A 21,129-nucleotide genomic window follows, 5' to 3' on the forward strand; every position below is an offset into this window, starting at 1 on the left:
TTTATCCATGTAGTGCCTCTATCGATTTAAAGAAAACCCAACTGCCTCTCGACTTCTAGACTGTATATACGTATTTAGTTTTCGATAAAACAAAAGTTATACGATCTGTGAATAATTAAATTACGTTGAGTTTCTCTGGTAATTTACTCGCAAACAGGATGTAAAGTAACATTTTATAAATAGAATAGTTCCGTGTGTTTGATATACTCGTACATGACAGGGGATGCAATTGTTGTTTCACACTTCAGTATTGTTTTCACAACTTATATGATTGTAATACCGGTGAACGAGTAAAAGCTATTAATAGCTAGCCTTTGTCACAGTGACATAATTTATCACCATTGATGAACATTGGTTTCCGCTGGCTGAATAAAACATTACATTACCGTGTAAATTTATTCCCGGCGAAAGATAACAGCGGTGTTTGCTGGTTACACAGTTAAATATTATGAGTAACTAGTGAAAGGGTTTTCATTCAAACATTGACTAGTGGATACCCGTAATCGCTTTGTTAGACCAGTATTGAGTGGACCGACTGAAATTTCCTATTCGTATACATTGAGGAGACATATATTGTGTATTCGAAAAAAAAAACTGTGAAGCTCCTTAACGCTATCTCGGAAGGTTTGTATATGTGAAATATTATTTATCTATACCAAGAATTGCTCAACATAATTGTAGATAGTAAAGAAACCGACGAACGTGAAAGGTAGTATTCTTAAGTATCACCAGAAAGTTGAAAATGTCACGTTAGCAATTTGCTACAGAAAATACCCCACAAAATATGTATTTTAATGAATTAATCGTTTTGCCTCTTTTCTTGATTTATTTCTGTTCTTACTGCTCTACGTGTTTGTCATAGGAAATTCGGAAATTTGAACTACATTGACTAAAAAATTAGTTCTATATACAGAATGGGAAATCTCAGGCGATAGGCCTGAACATAATAATAATAAAATTTATAATTTAGCAGCTTGTCTGTCAGTAAATTGAAGTCAGTAAATTATCCTTTTTGTTATTGGATAAAGATTTTGTGACTTGTGAATGGTGATGTATAACTCACTACAGTATATCAAGTTTTCCCACCACGTAATTAAAAAAATCCATTTCTTTAGTTTTTTTTCAAAGTATTGGATTTCAAAGTAACTGGGCTATCTGAGAACCAACAAGAATAAATAGGTTCAAATCTTTCATACAATAGCGTTTCTGAATACCTTGCAATTTTAATGGAGTTTAAGAAATCTTAACCAATGGCAAAGAATAAAAATTGAATAAAACCACAATATTTGAGTCCGGTTACTAGGTAGGTATTTACCTAAGAAACAACAACTAGTAAAATCCGCAATGTACAAAACACCACTAAAGTGACTACTTGTAAATATGCGAAATAATAATTTATTTAGTTGTAGAAACCACTGTAAAACATTTATGCATCCATATAGTAACAACATTTAATACGATTCCACTGAAATTTTAAAACCAATATGCAGCTGTGAATGGGAACCTGCAATATTCAACCAGGCCCCAGGCGCTTCATTTCGAATAGCTACGTTTGCGTGTACGAAGGCCCAACCGGAATAGCATAAACAGATTACGAATAGGAATTGATTGCGTAATTTTATATTCCATTTAGGTGGTCACAAAGGCCAGGCCTTCCCGTGTTAGAGACTGTTAAATATTCAATTAACTTGTGACAGCATCAAAGGCTTTTGTTGTTACCGTATCGGGCCAAAAACATCTAATCAATTCTCAAATAATTTATGTTGTTTCAGAAAAGTCCCAAGTTGAATATCCTCTATTGTTTCATCTTCTGTACCTTTCTCAAAAATACTGTTAAGATTTTGTATGCCATTAAAAGTGGGATAACAGTGGTTTTTCCTTATACGATTTGGCTGAATAATATTATAAAGTAAACATGTCAAAATCAAGCGATTGAAAACGAACTTATACGCTGAAAGCTCTCGAACAAAGATTGTAGCTGCTTCAAAGATAAAGTCACTCTCAAACTTCAACGAGAGGTGCTGAACATTCCTAGTTATGTCTTTGCAGTCTGCGTGGTTTTACGAGATCTAAATAGTTTCCAATTTTTTTATAAATTTGATAAAGTAAAATTTTTCGATGATTTTAAATTCACCATGGCAATGAATAAGAACCAAATTATAATACAATTTGATTTAAGCTTACAACCTTCCTTGAAGTCAGTGGAAAGACAAAGGCACACAAACTCTCGATCTTTTTGGGCACATAGAGCTGAAGGCTTCTCCTTATGCAGCAAATGAACAGTTATTTTACTGAAAATTAAAACGTAAAGTCTATCCTTTAAGATCTTCATTAGAATTCCAATGTATCAGTTTTAGATTTTTAACAAACATTTAAATAATTCTGAAAGACCTGGTGGATAATTGAAAAAAAAACAAATAATCTCATTATCTATTTCAGTACTTGACCTTCGAGAGGAAAGAATAACCTGAAGTGATTCAACCGATTTAGTAGAACTATAGTTTATTCCTCTAATAGTCGTTTCAATTTAGTTAAGAAATCTATTTCATCTGATTTAAAAACTAAGCTGAACTCTGATCAATAAGTTGTATTAACAACACTTCAATTGCGTAATATTATTATGTGCAATTCGTGTAGAGTAAATAACTGCTATGAATTAATCCCAAGAAGTGTTACACTACTTGAGTTACATATTGTTCCTCCTTTTAAGTCTTGTACGGATTGTTTTAAGCTGAATGATTTTTTTAAAGGCATTGAGTATTTCATTATTGTTTTCAAATTAAAAATATTTGTTGCATCATAAAGATCAAGGGTACACAACAATACAAAGAAATACCTTGAAGTTGGCGTTTCTTGCAATTGTCCCGAATCAGTGAGTTAGTCTTTTTAGCAAACAAAGCCTCATTTAGTATTGATCATTCAACTTGAACACCATTGAACGATAATAATCAGTGTACAAATTCTAATTAGAGCTTTGTCTTCTGCTCTCTTAAAAGTATCGAATTATTTATTTCTAAGAAGTTCGTTACAATAAGAGTTGCAAATTATTTATATTTGGAAGAACACAAACACTTTAGCTTTCATACTTTTCCGTCCCAAGAACTAACTTTGAAGCTGACATATACGTTGATAATTAAGCCTACACGTTCTATGTACTTTCCAAGAACTTGACAAACATGAATTGACACCTACGGTTTACTCAGTGTGTGGCGTGCGTTAGCAACCACGTGTTAATGAAGACTGGATATACCCAGACAACCTGAGCCCCGCTAAACCTCAGGTTTAATATTCACAGTAGAATTACAGGAAGTTTAATTTTATTATATACCTATAACTAACTCAATAATTTAGACGTATTATGAGGTCTAACTTTTCAGCTCTCATTTAAATAATATATTTAGTGTAAGAGATTTAATTTTAAAATGTAATGTTATTAGTTTCAATAACGATAGTCCTAGTATAGCAAATTATTTGTTTGTCTAATTCTTTCATGTGTAGATACATGGTTAAAAGTTCTCATTTTAATTTTGTATTATTTTTTATGTACAGTTTTAATCTTATACTCATTGTGATAACCTCTAAAAGGAATAAGAGAATATCGAAAGATAAGTAAACTTAATTAAAGACGAGATAGTTATTAAGTAAATATATTTTATAAATAATATATATAATATATATATATATATATATATATAAATAAAATATATATTAGTTTTGAGTATTTATGACCTTGTAGATAATTTAAAATTCATTTATGATATTTTTGGCTCGTTCATTTTACCATTCATAAAGTTTAACTTCGTTATTATTTTTAATTTGGAACGACGTAAAATTAATATGGTACGATTGGCAGGTGGGTTCGTAATGGTAAATAACTTTTTTTATATTTTCTAAACGATGTTTTCATAAAGTTTTTAATATGATAAATTTGTGGATCTAAATAAAATTATAACTGGTACTTGTCGAGATCTGCTATATCAGTCTTGTTTGTATTTTTATCAATTTAGAATATCTCTCTCACATAGGGAATTGTCTATGTAATTTAAAGGTAGTGTCTGAGGTTTTTGCTCCATGAGTTGTTTCTTCTTACGGCCAAGCTCCCGTAAAAGACCATTTCATGTGAAAAATATGATCACTGATTGGTGTAAATAACAAACTTGGTTTTATTCTTTGATATGCATCTATAAATGTTTGTGAAACAATGTTCTGTTACATTTTTCAGATAAATTAAAAAAATTGAACAAATCTGCTGATTCGCTCCAAAATATCTTTTTTATCAAGTTTCGAACTAAACAAATCATTAATGTGTCTATTGAAAAGTTGAAAATAATTTATTTTTAATATAACTTTAATTAGTGATGTAATTTATAACGAAATTTAGCTTTTAAAATAATCTGTCTTTAATGCTTAGGGCATAGAAATCCACATTTGAAAACATCATTTAGTATTCAAACAGTTTTCATTTAACACTGTAAATTAGTGTTTTATTTATTAAAATAATTTTAGTGGCTCATTTCCTAAAATCTGAAATTAATTCAAAATTTGTAGAACTTTAACAATTATAAATTCGTGGAAAAAACTTAATAGATAAAAATACAGTCATAAACTAAATCTGCAAGGAGCAATTTCTTCGGAGAGAATTGTCTAGGTTTGACAGTGTATTGAAAAGTTGTTTCTATTTAACATACTAGACATTTTTGTGTTCACAGAACTGTCCTGGTGTGTAATTTTGGAGTAAACATTTTCTACGCTGATTGTAACAATAAATATAGTGGCAGAAGTTGTATCATTTCTTTCAGTTCTTTGTGGTCCTTAAGAGCTCCTTGCTTTAGAAGTTCCGGGGTAAGATTGACAGATTTACTGTATGTGTTAAGAGTATAACAATTGTGTTTTTTTTATTAATCGTTGGATAGCACAGTTTAAGAAAAAGTAACCCTTATTTTATAAATTTTTTATTGATATTGTGTAAAAAATGTGGAGGTGGTAACCAAGAATATAAAATTTTCTATTGTACTGTATAGTAATTAAATTTTATTACGGATTTTTCTTATAGCCATAGTATTCTATATGGCAAATCTTATAAGGCATCAGCAATAAGGTCTGTATCGTTAAAGCGAATGTGAGTGTGGAAATATTTATTCGGCTTTAATTTGAGGTTTATTATCAATAGCTATATGTGTTTAAGTTCGAGAGTAAGTACAGATAATTATTGTAAAATATTATTTCTATTCCCAACATTATCTTATATTATGAGGTTAGAGTTAGTTCATTGTTCGAAAACATAAACACATCTACACGTTAGCGTACGATGATTACATTTGAGTTCTCATGCCATTTCTCAGAGTGTAAATAAATATGTATATAAACTCATAGTTTATAGCCTATATTGTAAAAGTTGTGTCTGATTAATTCTGGCCACTATTTCAAATTTAAAATGAGACAAGTAGAAAAAAATGTCAAAGAGGAATTAAAAATAAACTGAGAATGATATGTTGCTTTTGAGTAATTAAAAATGATGATCGTTCAAGATTTCGTATAGCAAACAGTTTACGCGTATTATGAGATGAATCCAGCTAGAAAAAATACATCAAGCTATAAAACATATTTAAAAATCTACTTTTATTTTCGCTAAATGTAACAAGAATAGAAAATACTTCAAAGTACAGTACAAGTTCGTTTATCCGGATGATCTGGGAATGGAAGCGATCCAGATAAACGATATCCGGATAATCCAGCAATACAGTAATAACATAAAGGATAATAGATAGTAAGGATTTTTATTTTTTTGTATTATAACAGTATTATAGCCAATTTATTCATTCGATTCACATCTATTAATTAAGTATACAAAAACAAATAAAATAACAAATACGGATAAATGTTCTTTACTGTTGAGTAAAATAAAAGCTCTATCAATTCATTTTGTTTACCTTTGGTACAATGCTTCCGGAAAGTACGGTCACGTAAATGTTTCATTCTAAAGGCCTTTATTTCCGCTGACGAAGTGTCGGATCGTCGCCTAAAATACATCATCAGCCGCCGTGTACATAGTTACACCACCGTGGCATCAGAATGAGTCGTGACGTTATCCAATTTATTCGTTATGATAAATAACTGTTATTACTTTTCACGGTCTTCTGTTACCGTTGAAGGATAAGCTGCAGAAAAGAATTTCTTCGGTCACCCCACCGATGCTACTGTTGGCCTGAATCAAATAATTTACATTCTCAAAGTTTGGTAATCTGTTGCTAATCCATTTGCAACATTTTGAATGCCGCGCCGAACATGTATAACGGAAAAATAAGTTCAACGTGAAAAATCAACAAATATAATTAATTCTTCGAAATTCCGGATTCACTTCACTCTGTAAAATCGATGCAGATGACCTAGAGTTCACGATAAATGAGATTCTGATAAACTAGTCTATTGTGAGTCTAACGATGTCATCCATGTAAATAGGGTGAGAAAACAAATTGGAAAGACAGTCGCGGGACTGACCGATGAAGTGACTACTCTTATAACTGGCTCTGAATATAAATATATTGAAAACATAAATTTTCTGATTATTAAATGGTTATTTTTATATTTGAAAATAATATGAGACGCTCAATCCTTTAACATAAAAAGATTTATATTTTATATTGATTTTATACATATTTTTGTAATATTTTTACATTTCACACATTACAATGATCACTGACTTTTAATATTAAATTAATAATAATTTATACATTTTCATTTCTGCCGCTTATGTTAGTTTTTATAATTTTGACAGTATCATTATCATTACAATCTGGATTTTTCGAAATAATTACTTCATTGTCATTTTCATTATATTCTAAAAACTAAATTATGGGTTTTGATCACTTGAATAAGAAACAAAAATTCTGAAACAAAAACTTTATAAATATCTTGTAAAAATGCATCTATTTTTGTTCAATATCTCGTTGTACTTATTTTATATCGTTTAACATTGTTAAATTTAATTATCTTTTAAAAATTTAATTAATGGTTTTGAAGTTTCGTCAGCAAAATGTGTATTACAATCTGGATTTATGTAATTAATATACGTAAGGCAAGGCTCAATGTAATTGAGTAAAAGGTTATAATTATAATGAAGAGAAAGACCAATATTCTTTCTGGATCAAATTACACTATGGCTGTGTTAGTGAGAAGAGATATAATCAATTTACTTTTAATCTTTAAACATGTATAGCCCGCCAACAGAAACTTCAAAAAAGAGCAACAGAAACTTCTCACTAGCAAGGCTAAATAGCCATTGAAAAGAACATAGAAACACACAGACATCTAAATGGCCGCGATAATCCCGCTCCTAGCGGTTACAGAGCGAACATGCGTGACGTGACGTTCCGTGACGCGAAACGAAAGTTTTTCTCCAGTGCAAAACATACATCCATAGCTTGACAAAAAATTAGTCACTTCAATAAGCTAATTAAAAAAAACAAGCTTCTGTGATTACAACCGTATTAAATGAGGAGATTTGCAAAAACTCTAGTGATAAAGCTGATCCTAGCCTAGTAACGGTATAGCGGATAGTATCGACCACAGAGAGGCGAGCATTGTTGTCCCCTGTGCGTGAGTCCGACTGTCAGTAGCATATCACGCGAGGTTCCCATGCCGTTCCGTGGACTGTTGCATAAATGATCGTGGACAATTAAGCTTTGTCTTCTATAGACTCACAGCACATTACAATTGTCAGAAACTTACATAACTTTTGGTGCTTGAGTGATAGGTCGATAAACAAAGAACACGTTTTCCCACCATTTTGAGAGGAGACAGTTTAGTTTGTTGCTGAACGTAGCTTTACACATGAACGGAAATTTTACACTGCATCTATATTACATATTGTAATATCTACATGTTGGAAATCCAACATCAGTTAAAACTGCTCTTTACTCGATGCAGTGGAAGATATAACGAATGTATACAAACTAAAATTATTTTAAAGAATAACAGTTTTGAACGATTAAACATTTTAATGAACAGAATGGTCGTAGGAAGTCAAATAAATATGTGTACAGAAACTCATCGCCCTCAAATTTTCCAGTGCTAAAATTTACGTAGTAGTGGGCGAATCTTCGCTTATAACTTTCAAACCAGATTTTTTTTGTCTTTTAGTGAATGACAATTAGTTTCGTCTTTAAAGTCCAATTCTGTCGTTTTAAAACTACAATAATTTGATAGTCGAAAAAACGGCAATGTAATATTTACATTCGTTTAATCTGATATTTTCATATAACATTGTGAAAAATGACTATGTTAACTAATACTTTCATGAAACCTGTTTAAATTCGTAGTTTCGTAAATAATCTCAATTTTAACTATGCATATTTATACCACATACTATTGAAGGCATGATAATAGCAATAGAAATTAATATTAGACATTTTCAAACTATTGTTACTAAGTCATACTAGTGTTCAGAAACCCAAATAAAGATATTCAGACAAGCTCTGATTCTGCATACCAAGCCGGAGTGATATGTAAGCCAACTGTCAGCCAAGAAGCAATCGGTACAGTGAATTCAGTATAAGCTTGAGTCCTCTGTAACATTCATACAGTACATTCTGTGAGTTAGGCTCATTAAGGATTCTCTTTCTTGCATCGATGGCTTCCCTTGAAAGGCTCTTATACGCTTCCCTAATTTATTGCTTGTCTATGATTTGCACATTTGCATACTATTTGGTTCTTCAGAATACTTAAGTGCGTTCCACAAATTTTGATAAATTGTATGGTAAATTTTGGATAGATCCAGGAGGATCATCCTATCTTTCATTAAGAGGAAGAGAATTTTATTTATTTCTCGTGGATGCTGCGAAAGTATAGAGTTAGATCCCAGCACTGGGTATTGGAATTGAGGTAAGTTTAGTTTAACCATGCTATTTAAAGTTTCTTGCAAAAAAAACTACTCACTACGTGGGAATAAATGCTACACTGTAGCACCTTAAACATAAATTATGTTGTCCTTTCATACCTTCCATCGTCAATAACAAACTTGAAACAAACAATAAATTCTGGATGGGAAAATTAACATGTTCGCGTTACTGTTACAATTAAAAATTGCAGTTCTTTTGTAGGTTCCCTTTCTTTGTAATTTTGTTGTACAACAATTTACAGCAACATATACATAATAAATTAACTAATTTTAAAATTCTTTGCTTTCCTAAGCTGTTCCACATAAAATATGATAAAAAAGAGCGTTTTTCAACGAAGCTTTAGATTTTTTGTCTTCTACTGATTACCTAGAAAACTATGTTACTCAAGAATCATTCATGTAAAAGGTATTTTCTATATTCGTAAGATAACTTCCGTCTTACTGCATACGTTATAGCCTTCGTGTAAATGGTTAACAATTTGCAAAAGAGCTGTAATATTATGTTCTTACTACATCAACAAAGTTTGCGAAATAATACGATACGTGATTTAGTTATATAAAACAACTAGCAGTTCCCCGCGCTTCGCACTTAATTTTGTAGGTTTTGCACCTCTAGGACCGTAGCTGGTTTGAGTGAATTATATTTCCAAAGCTAATGTTGAGTTTGCCTTCTTCCCACGATTAAAAATAATATGTTAAAAGGTGTATATTATGGTCACTGCAATTTACTCTGATGTTAGTACTTTTTGTTCCATTGCTGATGTTTCCTCTTTTCTGATTAAGAAAATACTGAATAATGAAAATTATTTTACGATGGTAATTACTGCTCATATTTATAAATTGAGTTGTCTTGCGAACCACAAAAAATTATCAAAAGATGTATGCTACACGTACACGTGCTAAAGTACACTTTATTACAAAGTGATCTAATACTCAACCTTTAAGGTCAACTAGTAGAACTTTATTATAAAGACAATTATGTTTATAAATTGAGTTGTCTTGCGAACCACAAAGAATTATTAAAAGATGTATGCTACACGTACACATGCTAAAGTACACTTTATTACAAAGTGATCTAATACTCAACCTTTAAGGTCAACTAGTAGAACTTTATTGTAAAGACAATTATGTTTATAAATTGAGTTGTCTTGCGAACCACAAAGAATTATTAAAAGATGTATGCTACACGTACACGTGCTAAAGTACACTTTGTTACAAAGTGATCTAATACTCAACCTTTAAGGTCAACTAGTAGAACTTTATTGTAAAGACAATTATGTTTATAAATTGAGTTGTCTTGCGAACCACAAAAAATTATTAAAAGATGTATGCTACACGTACACGTGCTAAAGAACACTTTATTACAAAGTGATCTAATACTCAACCTTTAAGGTCAACTAGTAGAACTTTATTTTAAAGACAATTATGTTTATAAATTGAGTTGTCTTGCGAACCACAAAAAATTATCAAAAGATGTATGCTACACGTACACGTGCTAAAGTACACTTTATTACAAAGTGATCTAATACTCAACCTTTAAGGTCAACTAGTAGAACTTTATTGTAAAGACAAATATGTTATAACTTAGCGCATTCAAATAATGTTTGAATATGTATTATACGTAGGCCTAACTGTCTCGTAATTGCAGTTTATAATGTGCAGGCGCTTTGAAAACAGTTATCATTTGTATCGCCGCCTGGTGGCGAGTTACATCAATGAGCTATGCCATTGGCTTTAGCATACAAACCTTTTCTGGGGAAAAATACATATAAAAACAAATATTTCATAATGATCGGTCAAATAGTTTCTGAGTCTATCAATGTCGTATATGCAAACATCCTCTTTAATATATAGATAATGTTGTTACGTAAAATATCTGATTTAGTAGAGTTGCATGTGTATCTTTTTATAAAAAATTATCTAAAAGAGACAAAATACATAAATGTTCTGAACCTTGTGTTTTAGTTGGGATTGAAAACAATTACCTTGAAACCCTCTGTACACAATTGTTTATGCGATTATATTTCAAGAGGATATTCCGGCCAGCTTTGAGTACCCCTTTCGGCAATGTATGTGCCAATTTTGACACAAATCGAAACATTTATATAACTTAACACTGTTCATACATATAAAATGGTGATTATCTCTTATCATCTTAAACAAATAAGATATTTGTGACAATCTACTACGGTACAGGTATCTGTAACACATTTTAAAAGTTGGCATTTCTTCCATACCATTTACCCCAAATTTTAGTTCAAAGCAATGGACCTCAGAATGTAGAAAGCAGTTTTGTAGCGCACAACCTATCTATTTAATCTATTTATTAACTTTTTCTACAAAAAAAACTATTTTAAATGTTTCTTTACTTTTCAATTAGTCACATATCCAACCTCGTGAAATGCGCTCAAGGCTATTTTGATGATTTTACTTTCTTTATGCATAAACTTGCTTCATTATTTCGTTTGACCAAGTTCGTTCAATATTTTCGTTACTGACGAACTTACAGTCACACTTATTTTGCCCACATTTGTTCATATTTGAAATGTCCGTTTCGTCAAGCCTGCCTCTTTTTGATCCAATTTTATTGCATAAATATGTTTGATTTTTCCTAATTGGCCCCAATTTAGTTTTACATAATCTCTAAATGTTATGTTTTGGTAAGTTACTGGGTTCAATTCTCTCGATGTGGCCATAAAGTCTTTATTTCCTCTTACCAGAAAGAGCGCAGGAGTACTTTTGATCCCTTATTTCTTCTGAGTTGATAATATGACTTGAAGTAACATTGCAAATGGTTCTATGGCTGTAATTACTTATTCGGTAAGATTAAAAGGACTGAAAATTGATAATGTTTGAGTAAATTAATCTTCTCATACCAACATGTATATATTTATTATCATACCCACAAGCAAACTTTAATGTAGACTATAAAATAGAAATGCTCTAAACCGGAAATAAGAGCGTTATTTTGGTTTACCTTTTGAACCCTTTTAACAATTAATACTAAAATAATCTGTATCTCAAACATACTTGGGTTCCATTACAAGTAACTTATCTAAGATTGTTATGAACGTAGTATTTCTACAGTCTGTCCCAAAATAGCTTAGCTGGAATTGATTCATTGATCGATTCAATATGATCGAATGTTACAGGGAAATTTGTGTGTTTCATTGGTACTCATAAAACTGTTTCACTCTCCACAGATCATTGCTCTTTAACTATTATGGATCACGAGATTGGAATATCTTCCGGTGACCATAACTTATTTTCAGAATTGTTTTTAATACCATTAAAAATGATACGCATAATAAGCATCTATTACTCAATAGGAAATCGCGTGCTAACTGGAAATATACCTAAACGCCTATTTCTATTTGAAATTCATAGATAGTCCGCGCAGTCACCTGATACTGTACCGGGCCGACCTGTCTGAACATGTCTGGTCGCGTCGTGCCGTGCCGCACCACGCTATAACTCATGTCGTTGTCACGTGCGATAGCTGGTGTCATGTGGGCGTGTGATACGGGGTCGGCCACCTTCTCTCACCCACAGGTGGATTTTTTACGTCGACTAAATATCATTTCAGTACATCTTCCGGCGAAAGATCTGTAATTATAATATTATAATCAGGATCCCACGCAGAGCCGAGGTCTAGAATCACATACTTAATAATAGTATGAGCAGAATGTACGTGATTGTTTCTCAGAACATCGATTAGTATGAGAATATCGACCGTAAACCAACAAAACATTACGCAGTTATTTTGTTGCCATCTGCTGGAGTTTGGCTGGTAGTACTTTCGTAGGGTAATTCGTTGTATCACATTATTTGTATCTATAGTACAATAATGACGCATGTATCTCCATGGGATCTAGCTGAATCTTAGCCTACAAAATTATAAGCCTATAGCCTAAAACCTATAGGGAGATATCTTCAGAAATAATTGAGGTATGACCTTGGAATTTCATTTCTACATATGCAAAGTCACCTTAGACGAAGGGCATGTTCATCTAGGAAGTTTGGCTGAGCGTTCGCGAAGCATATCCATCCACTAGATATCGTGAGAAAGATTTCATTTGTAGACTTTAAATTTGCATCAAACTTCATTTCTACATGGACAAGAACGAGTTAGATGATGGCAAATGTCTTTTATGGGATGTTGTTGAAGGCTATCGAGTGATGTCAGACTGTCAGTAGGCTGGAAAAGTTATCCTGTCTACTTGGAGGCTGTAAACAATTTTAAACACTGTATTTAACGAAAGTATTTAAAAATCAGGATTATTATTTAATTCTAATTTTAACAATATAAAATAAATAAAATAGAATGGAAACAGACAATAAAAAAATACTTTAAACAGTATAGTCATGTTTGTTTTCTGTATTAGTCTATATTAGTAAACCTCATTCTTTACAACTGTCGATGAGAACATAACAAGATGTAATATGATATAACTTCTGACGTTGAAATACATCTTACGAATAATTTTGTTTTCTGCTGGTTTCGTAGTATAAAATTGTTCTTAAATTTTATATGAATGTAATATGTTATTTAGAGCTAATTTCTGACTGGTTTGTACCTTCCATTTGAAGCCACACTGAGTACAGCTAAAACCAATTGTCACTTAAATCCGGACAACCTTATTCTAGTCTAGTCTACTGTTGGAATTAGTGGGAATCGTTCCATAAGAGTAAAAGGTTCTTGCTAGCCTAGACATAAGGTTGTGCCATCTCTTTCCTGCTTTGACTGTAGAGGCTGGTTCAGAGCTGGCTTCCCCTTCCTCCACATGGCTGCCTTAAATTCTTTCTTATGGATCTTGACACATGGCGGCCTCTACCCCTTACCCATCCAGAATATCCTATCACTCCGGAAGTAGGGCAAAGATCCTTGTAGAACTAGGTAATTTTCTAATCTTCTTGTAATAAGAGAACATGTTATTTAAATGATATCATTCTCTCAATTCTTTTCTCTCTTTTCTTAATATTCAAGTTTACAGCTAAAGTTACGAGCGTAAAATTAAAACTGCATAGATAAATTTCTGCTCACACTGTTTATATTATAGTCGATCAGGTGAAACCAATCAACCACAATACCGATGGTGAACTAATCACTATCACTAATCAGCAGGAATACAAATGGATTATTAGTCGCAGTTTCGGATGATTAATTGGAGTAGAGATATGAAGCGCAGATACGAGATACTACGCCACGTACAGTGGCGTATTATACATGCAATCATACCAGATAATATTTAAGCTTGTGTCGCAAACATCTAAAGAGAACTTATATCAGGCAGAATAACGAAATATTTAATCCTCAACAGTGAATCACTTATACACCTACACAGTAAAATTTCACACATTTCATTTCCTAAACTATTACTTTGGGGTAAGGACATAGCCAGCGAGGGATTCCAAGGGATCCAGAACCCCCTAAATTTTCAATGTTTGCGTTAAGGAACGAAATGGGTCTTACTCTCTGCCTTCTACGCGAAAATATCAGCTGGCTGGACCCTTCCCAAAATGTTTTCCTGGCTCCGTTCTTTCTTTAGGGCTATAGTTAACGCCTGCTTACTGAAGGATTGATTCTTGTCATTTTGACTTTGAAATGTTCCAAGCAACCTTGTTCAGCGAAACCTGTTACACTACACGTTCTGTTGCGTACTCCTACCTTGCACAATGCTATCATAAACTTAGCACCCTAACTGTCTTAATGGCAGTATATTATAAGACACGATGGGCTGAAAACATGTAATTTGTACATCCGAGTCTTTCTTCAACTTTTGCATGAAGCTTTATTTCTATGTAGACAAGATCTTGTTCGATGATGATTCATGATACTCCATGGAATATTTCTAGCTTTAGAAAATTTATAAATTGTTGTTATGGGTAACCATACTGGAAACGAGGAACCTTCGCAAAAAAGAAATTTATAAACAAATTGAGTACAATCAAATGACATTTTATCACGTGTTATAGAAGACGTGTGACCTAATTATCCGTAAGGTATTTCAAGACAAAGTTTTCATACTATATATTTACATGAACTTTATATCTACATAGACAAACATTAGTTCTCTGACAGTGCTTATCCCTCCAAGGGATTTGACTAATCCTATTACTTAGTAGACTGGCACAATTTAACCTTGTGTCTGTCTGTCCGCAGGGCATCTCAAGTATGAAATGACCTATATTCGGGAAAATTTGCATGCAACCTCAGGGAAGCCTGTTCAGTGACACGTAGTGTAGTGTACTCCAGCCCCGTATTTATGTATTAATGGTGCCAAATAATGATGATTGGCGAGAAGTTTAAAAAATCATAGTTCGTCAAACGGCCGGTTTCATTTCATAACATGCAGGCGGGCTAATGTACTGTCAGGTCATTATCACTATATGGACGTGGAGATCAAAGGATCAGTCCGTAGCTTTACTTAATTAAACGCCACTACAATAACATGGTGATTGCCACACTCTGTTAGTTATACAGTGGTCCGTGTTCGTAGCGGAGTAGAGGACTACTGTTATGGCGGTTGTTTATATTTTTGAATATATAATCGCTTCTTCTGTTTAACGGTCAGGGAAATGTTACGTATATATTCCCATACTCAAATTGTCTGCATGTTAGCTAAGTACGTTACGTTAATCTGTAATTAAATAATTCTGATACGCCAAATTTAAGTGATGTTGTTTCGTATTGTGAAAAAAGACTTTTATGTCCGAAAAATTACTTGTTGTTCTATTCAAAAAGTTTCTTATTTATTTGAAGTATAGGGTACGAGTGGAAACATGTCTTGAGTAGTTTTTGCCCATGGTTAGGAAAGATTCAGAATTTGCTTTTTATACTACCCCTTGCCTTGCGAGATCCACTTTTTAGTTTAAAACATTACCTCACTTTCCACAAAATATTAACATGAAATACACTACGTTTGCTGATCTAAGAGCATGATTAAGAAAACGTTTGGTTCCAGGGGGGATCGAGACAAAATAGCCCTAACTTCACTGGAAAACATAAATTACACATTTTTTCCACGGATTAGATTATTTCTTTCTTTAAAAATTATATACTAAGAAAAATAGTTACAGTATTATAAGCAGGTCTTTAACTTCAATGAGTGCTGTTAATTAATTGATCTACAATTAATAGCATGATATAATTTTATTATTTTTAATAGTAACTTTTCTATGAGCATTATTATAGCTTAAAAGTATATATTTCTTTAGATTATAAAATTAATATTATCAGAAGTTATCAATTGCAAGTCAATACCCAAGTATTGATAATTCTTCATGTTGGGCGCTCAGAAGCGAATTTATGGATTTCTACTGATAAAACTATTACGTTTAAAAGATACATCACGTTATTTTGATTCAGGTGTTGACAGTTCTATTAAAGCCACAAATAAAACTAGTGTACCTAAATTTATTTTCTTTTAAATTAATTAAAATAAAAGGAAACCTTTGGACATCTTCCCTGGTTTTCTCTCATTTCCTGATATTGGATACCTCAGATTTGAGTTACCAACCCTCCTAACTCATGATCCAAAAACCAATTTACGGCCGCGCTAAAACTAGATTAATTTATATTTTACAATGCTTTATTTTAGTTGAGTTTTAAGCAGAACTTATTATAGTTTATTGAGACTTCCTTTGTATAGAGTAAAATCAGAAAGTTCTTGAACTAAACACTTTTTCTCTAATTGTTACGGTAAATTAATAATTCATTTAAAATAACCTAAGCCAAAATTGTTGTTGCTAATTTTTTACACCTATGGTATGTAAAAACATGATATTTTCTCATCTTTAGTCTCAAGATAGGAGTTGCCATTTAAAAACATCCCACTGTCTCAAAATTTTCTCAGGTTAAGAGAAATCGAAAATATAAAACAAACTTAATGTAATATACTAAAAGTTCTTGTTATTAACTTTTATTACGTAATTATACTTAATAAAAATAGCAACATTTTAACACATGCCATATGTTGTAAAAGTAATAGTTTTGTTAACTCTGTTCAGTATACATTGAAATTAAAAGTTGTAGAATCCCTTACTGTGAATTAAAACAAAATATGTGTTATTTATAATATACAAATATATTTTTCAAGAATAAGTTTTAATTTTTGTGTTCTAACAAAAATTTATAAACTATTTTACATTACTAATTTCCCTTGTTTTGCTAAATACTTTTCCACTAGCCATTTACAATTATGGTTACGATAATCTGTCTGTCCCAGAAGAACATAATTACACAGATGTCGTAATGTTTTAGGATTTAATTTTGACTCACATTTTGACCATCATATGCACAAACTTAATTTTACTTCTGAAATAATAGTTATGCTTTTAAATATATTTTTTTGTCGTGCAGACACAGCCTTTAGGAATGCTCGATTATCTAATATGTATCTTATATTCACAAAACAAATTGAGTGACAATACTTCAAATCTTAACCTCGTATTCAATTTAGGAACAACTTTAACTAGATCCAGCAATTAAACCAGCTGGTAAACCTTTCTTCCGGGATTTATAGTAAGGTGAACTAAATTATTGTACAGTAATGCCTAATATTTGCTTGTTATTTTCTGTTAGGCTTTTACTTGTGCATAACTGAACAATATTATTAAAACGTTATCATTGTTGAATTATTTCTGAGGCTACCTTCCAGGAAAAGTACGAGAGAGTGAATGTCAAAAACAAACTGCGCCATTTACTCGATACTAAAATGAAGTTACCAGTCGGATGCTGAAAGATATTCGATATCCATTCAGTGACATTGATGGTCTTTGATGTACGTCAGGCTTGATACGTTGATTTCGTCAGGCTTGGATATAGTCGTTCTCAAAGCCGGGAAACTCTTTCTGTGATATATCACTTAGCTTATTGAACGTGGTTTCAACATGACTTGTCCAATCTTGAAGCTATCAATATAAAACCAGCTTTATTAGATTTATTTCAGGAGGCTTCGATGTTTTTACACCTTGGTTTGCACCTACTAAATTGAATTTCACTTTGAGGACAGTGCCAAACTCGACGTTCTGTGGATGTTATTAAAATATTGCTTAGGCAATATTAATGAGGAATATATGCTATCGATTTCCCCTAAATCAGTGTCCTACCGTAAATTAAAATTTGTTTGTAAATAGTTTCAATATGTTACTTGAATAAATCCTCATAAAAATTTGTGCTTTAGCCATAAAAACTTCGATGATCCCGTAAATGTGGTACAGTTTATGAAAGGAAACAACGAACCTTGCTCTCAAATATTGAAAGAATACCTGTACGAGTACTTAGGTGATAGCAGGCAAAGTTTGTGAATGTGGCAAAGTATCGAGATATCCAGTTACTGACCATCCGAACTATAGTGATGACGTAAGTTACTTATAGTAGGAACTTGAGTTACTTAAAGAAGTCTTGCGATCACTAATCACAGAATTTATTTTCATGTAACAGCCACTTAAGTGAATTACCAAAACAACTACCTGAAGAAACCATTTGAGTTATTCTAGAAAACACAGGACGACCCCAAGCTGTGTGAGAGTTATGAAGAGTAGGGTAGCACGCACATCCTTAATAGTGAAGATATCAAGGTAGATCATTTGTTTCCATTATTCTATACTTTCCAATTTTCCCCATTTTTTAATTTATGTAGCGGTGTCTTGTAAAGTTTAAACTCAATAAAAGTTTGATTCGCATGTCACTCTAAGTTGTCAAAATTAAAGTGCTTCTTTTAGAAAATACAGCAAACATCCAATAAAACGTAACAAATGTGTAAAAAAAACAAAAAAAAAAAAAAAAAAAAAAAAAAAAAAAACAGAATAGATATGAATTTATAGCTTTCTTGTTTATGTTGGGAATTGTAGTTGAAAATGTGTATCTAAACAAAAAATACCAAATTTAGATTTTCGTGTTCTGAGAAAAACAGTCCTACCGTGATACCTACTGTGAAATAAAAAATGTAAATCAAATTGGTAATTAAAGGAAATAATTTAACTTTGTATTCGTACTTATATGTATAATGAAAGTAGACGATGTGCTATTGATAGTTCTTATTCAAATACGACATTAAATAGTTTAGGTATCAAGTATAAGAAATCTACGGTGAAAGGAGTGCTCCAAACGTTGAGTGTATCAATCTTATATATTAGACGTATTCGACCATTCAGAAAGGAAACTGTCTACTTATATTTCACTAAAAACTGATTCAATGTCCATTTTGTTACCAAGACACAAACTGAGTTTGACATTTTCCTCAGTATAAAATAAAATAAAACGACAAGTAAACCTTTATTTAAAATTATAACAATTTAAATACATTTATATTTCTTATGTAACAAAATGATCTGATTGTATAGTAAAAATATAACTTTTTACAATTCATGCACTAAATAATAAGTTATTACAAAATAGCTGATATTTATTTCTTTACTAATCATGCAGTATTTACAAAGTGTCTTATATTATATTCAATGTACTCTTACACTTGTCATAAATAATGTGTACCACTTTTGCAGCAGTCCAGAAGCTGACAGCCAATTTGAGAGCCTAAGTGAGATCGTTCGTCAGTTAATTTAGTTTTGGTGGTCAAAATGGGAGGGCATCGAAAGGGTTAAATATACGAAATGATAAATTTTTTCCAAATCAGTTTTTTTAGCTTTACACACTTACAATCAACTGTGAGAGACGTAAATAAATCTAAAATGAGCGTCGGGTACCCATATACTTAAAGTATGGAACAACAGTCTCTGTAACTTGACGGTAATATAACAATTGTTTTTGTGTCTGAGTGTTAAGAAGCTTTAAAAAATATATAATTTGAGAAAAAAACTTATTGGTTCATATTCTTAACCCTTATGATACCGTTAAATTTCGACCTCCACAAAACTAAAGAATAAGTGTGTTTACACAGTACAATTTGGCCCTCAGTCCGTGGACTTTGTGGTCACGTATATCGATAACCAATGGCGGCAATGTAGGAGCTTTCTTACAAAGCCGCTGTAAAAGCCCGCGCTGTGAATCTTACCTGATAAGGATAGAACATCGATACGCTTGCAGATTTACACAGAAGCTCACCTATGACATAAGAGTAGCCGTCCAGAGTGAGCACACATTTGCGGCCACTGTAACTGCGAACCCTCCGCGCCGCCCCCGAGCCTCCAGGGTCGCTGTGGCACTTGTGGACTGCCTCCTTCCCTCGCTCCATCCCCTCAGATGTCGTCCATCGTCGGTGCCATCAGTCACCCCAGCAGCCGCAGCCCCCCATCGCCTACTGTTCACTACTATCACTGCACGCCATGTCACCACTACAAGCGTACTACACAGATCACTACTACGGGGAAGCTAACATCCACTACACTACGTAACATACCCTCGTGGAGATAGTGCTATACCGTATGTATCGACCACAGACAACACTGACACTGACACAACACGCGTGACGCGGTCACCGACACGGACGGATACAGGACTGTCGCCGCGACACGACTGGACTGACTGTTGCTGGGGGTGGCGTGGTGGTACGTCCCGGCGTCACGCCGCGGCGCCCCCCACCACCACCACCACCACCACGGTGTACATGGACTCATCAGTCTGTAATAGGGAAACAGCTGACTCAATAATTATCCGTCTGTTAGGCGACCATTCAACGACACAATCACTCATTTGGATCTCGGTCTGCGTCTTCCCATAACAAGTAGTCGGCTGCGTCTTTCCCTTATTGTCCTCTCCAACTGGACTCTCATTTATGATAATGCACAACATTGTTGTGCCTTTGGAATAACAAAGAGCTCATTTGCATCTTTTTCTCTATTTCACATACCATTCACATTGCCTTCAGCTGTCAATTGTTTTCTGCTTGAACTTTCTAGTCTTAAAACTTGTCTATTTATTATTAAAGGACTTTATGAAAAACTATTTAATGTCCACAGTGAAGTTAAAGTGAACGAAATTATGTCAGGATTTCAGGAAAGGTCCTGTTAGAGCCCTTTAAAACCCTATCCCACTTGTAGCAACGAAATAAGATAAAGTGCAAATATTGGGGTTTATCTTAATAACCATTAGTTTATCTTATAGAATGTATACTTAAGCCATCCTTGGAAACAAATTACTTTCACAGTTATAGATATCATATCTTAGACGTAGCTAAGTTGTATATATATATATATATATATATATATATATATATATATATATATATATATATATATATATTTGCAAACTGAGTATGAAAATATGGATTTTT

The 21,129-nt window shown here is 32.6% G+C and overlaps 1 protein-coding gene across 1 annotated transcript in view; it reads right to left on the bottom strand.

Annotated features, from left to right (window-relative positions):
- The window catches only part of LOC124364708 (calcium/calmodulin-dependent 3',5'-cyclic nucleotide phosphodiesterase 1-like), a 424,410-nt gene extending 404,048 nt beyond the window's left edge, over positions 1 to 20,362 (bottom strand). Inside the window, 1 exon segment of the mRNA XM_046820399.1 lies at positions 19,962 to 20,362. Coding sequence (XP_046676355.1) covers positions 19,962 to 20,091 — 130 coding nt within the window. The 5' untranslated portion in view covers positions 20,092 to 20,362.
- Positions 20,363 to 21,129: the final 767 nt, after the last annotated feature.

The sequence above is a fragment of the Homalodisca vitripennis genome, chromosome 6 (assembly GCF_021130785.1).
Source record: "Homalodisca vitripennis isolate AUS2020 chromosome 6, UT_GWSS_2.1, whole genome shotgun sequence".
Lineage (NCBI taxonomy): Eukaryota > Metazoa > Arthropoda > Insecta > Hemiptera > Cicadellidae > Homalodisca > Homalodisca vitripennis.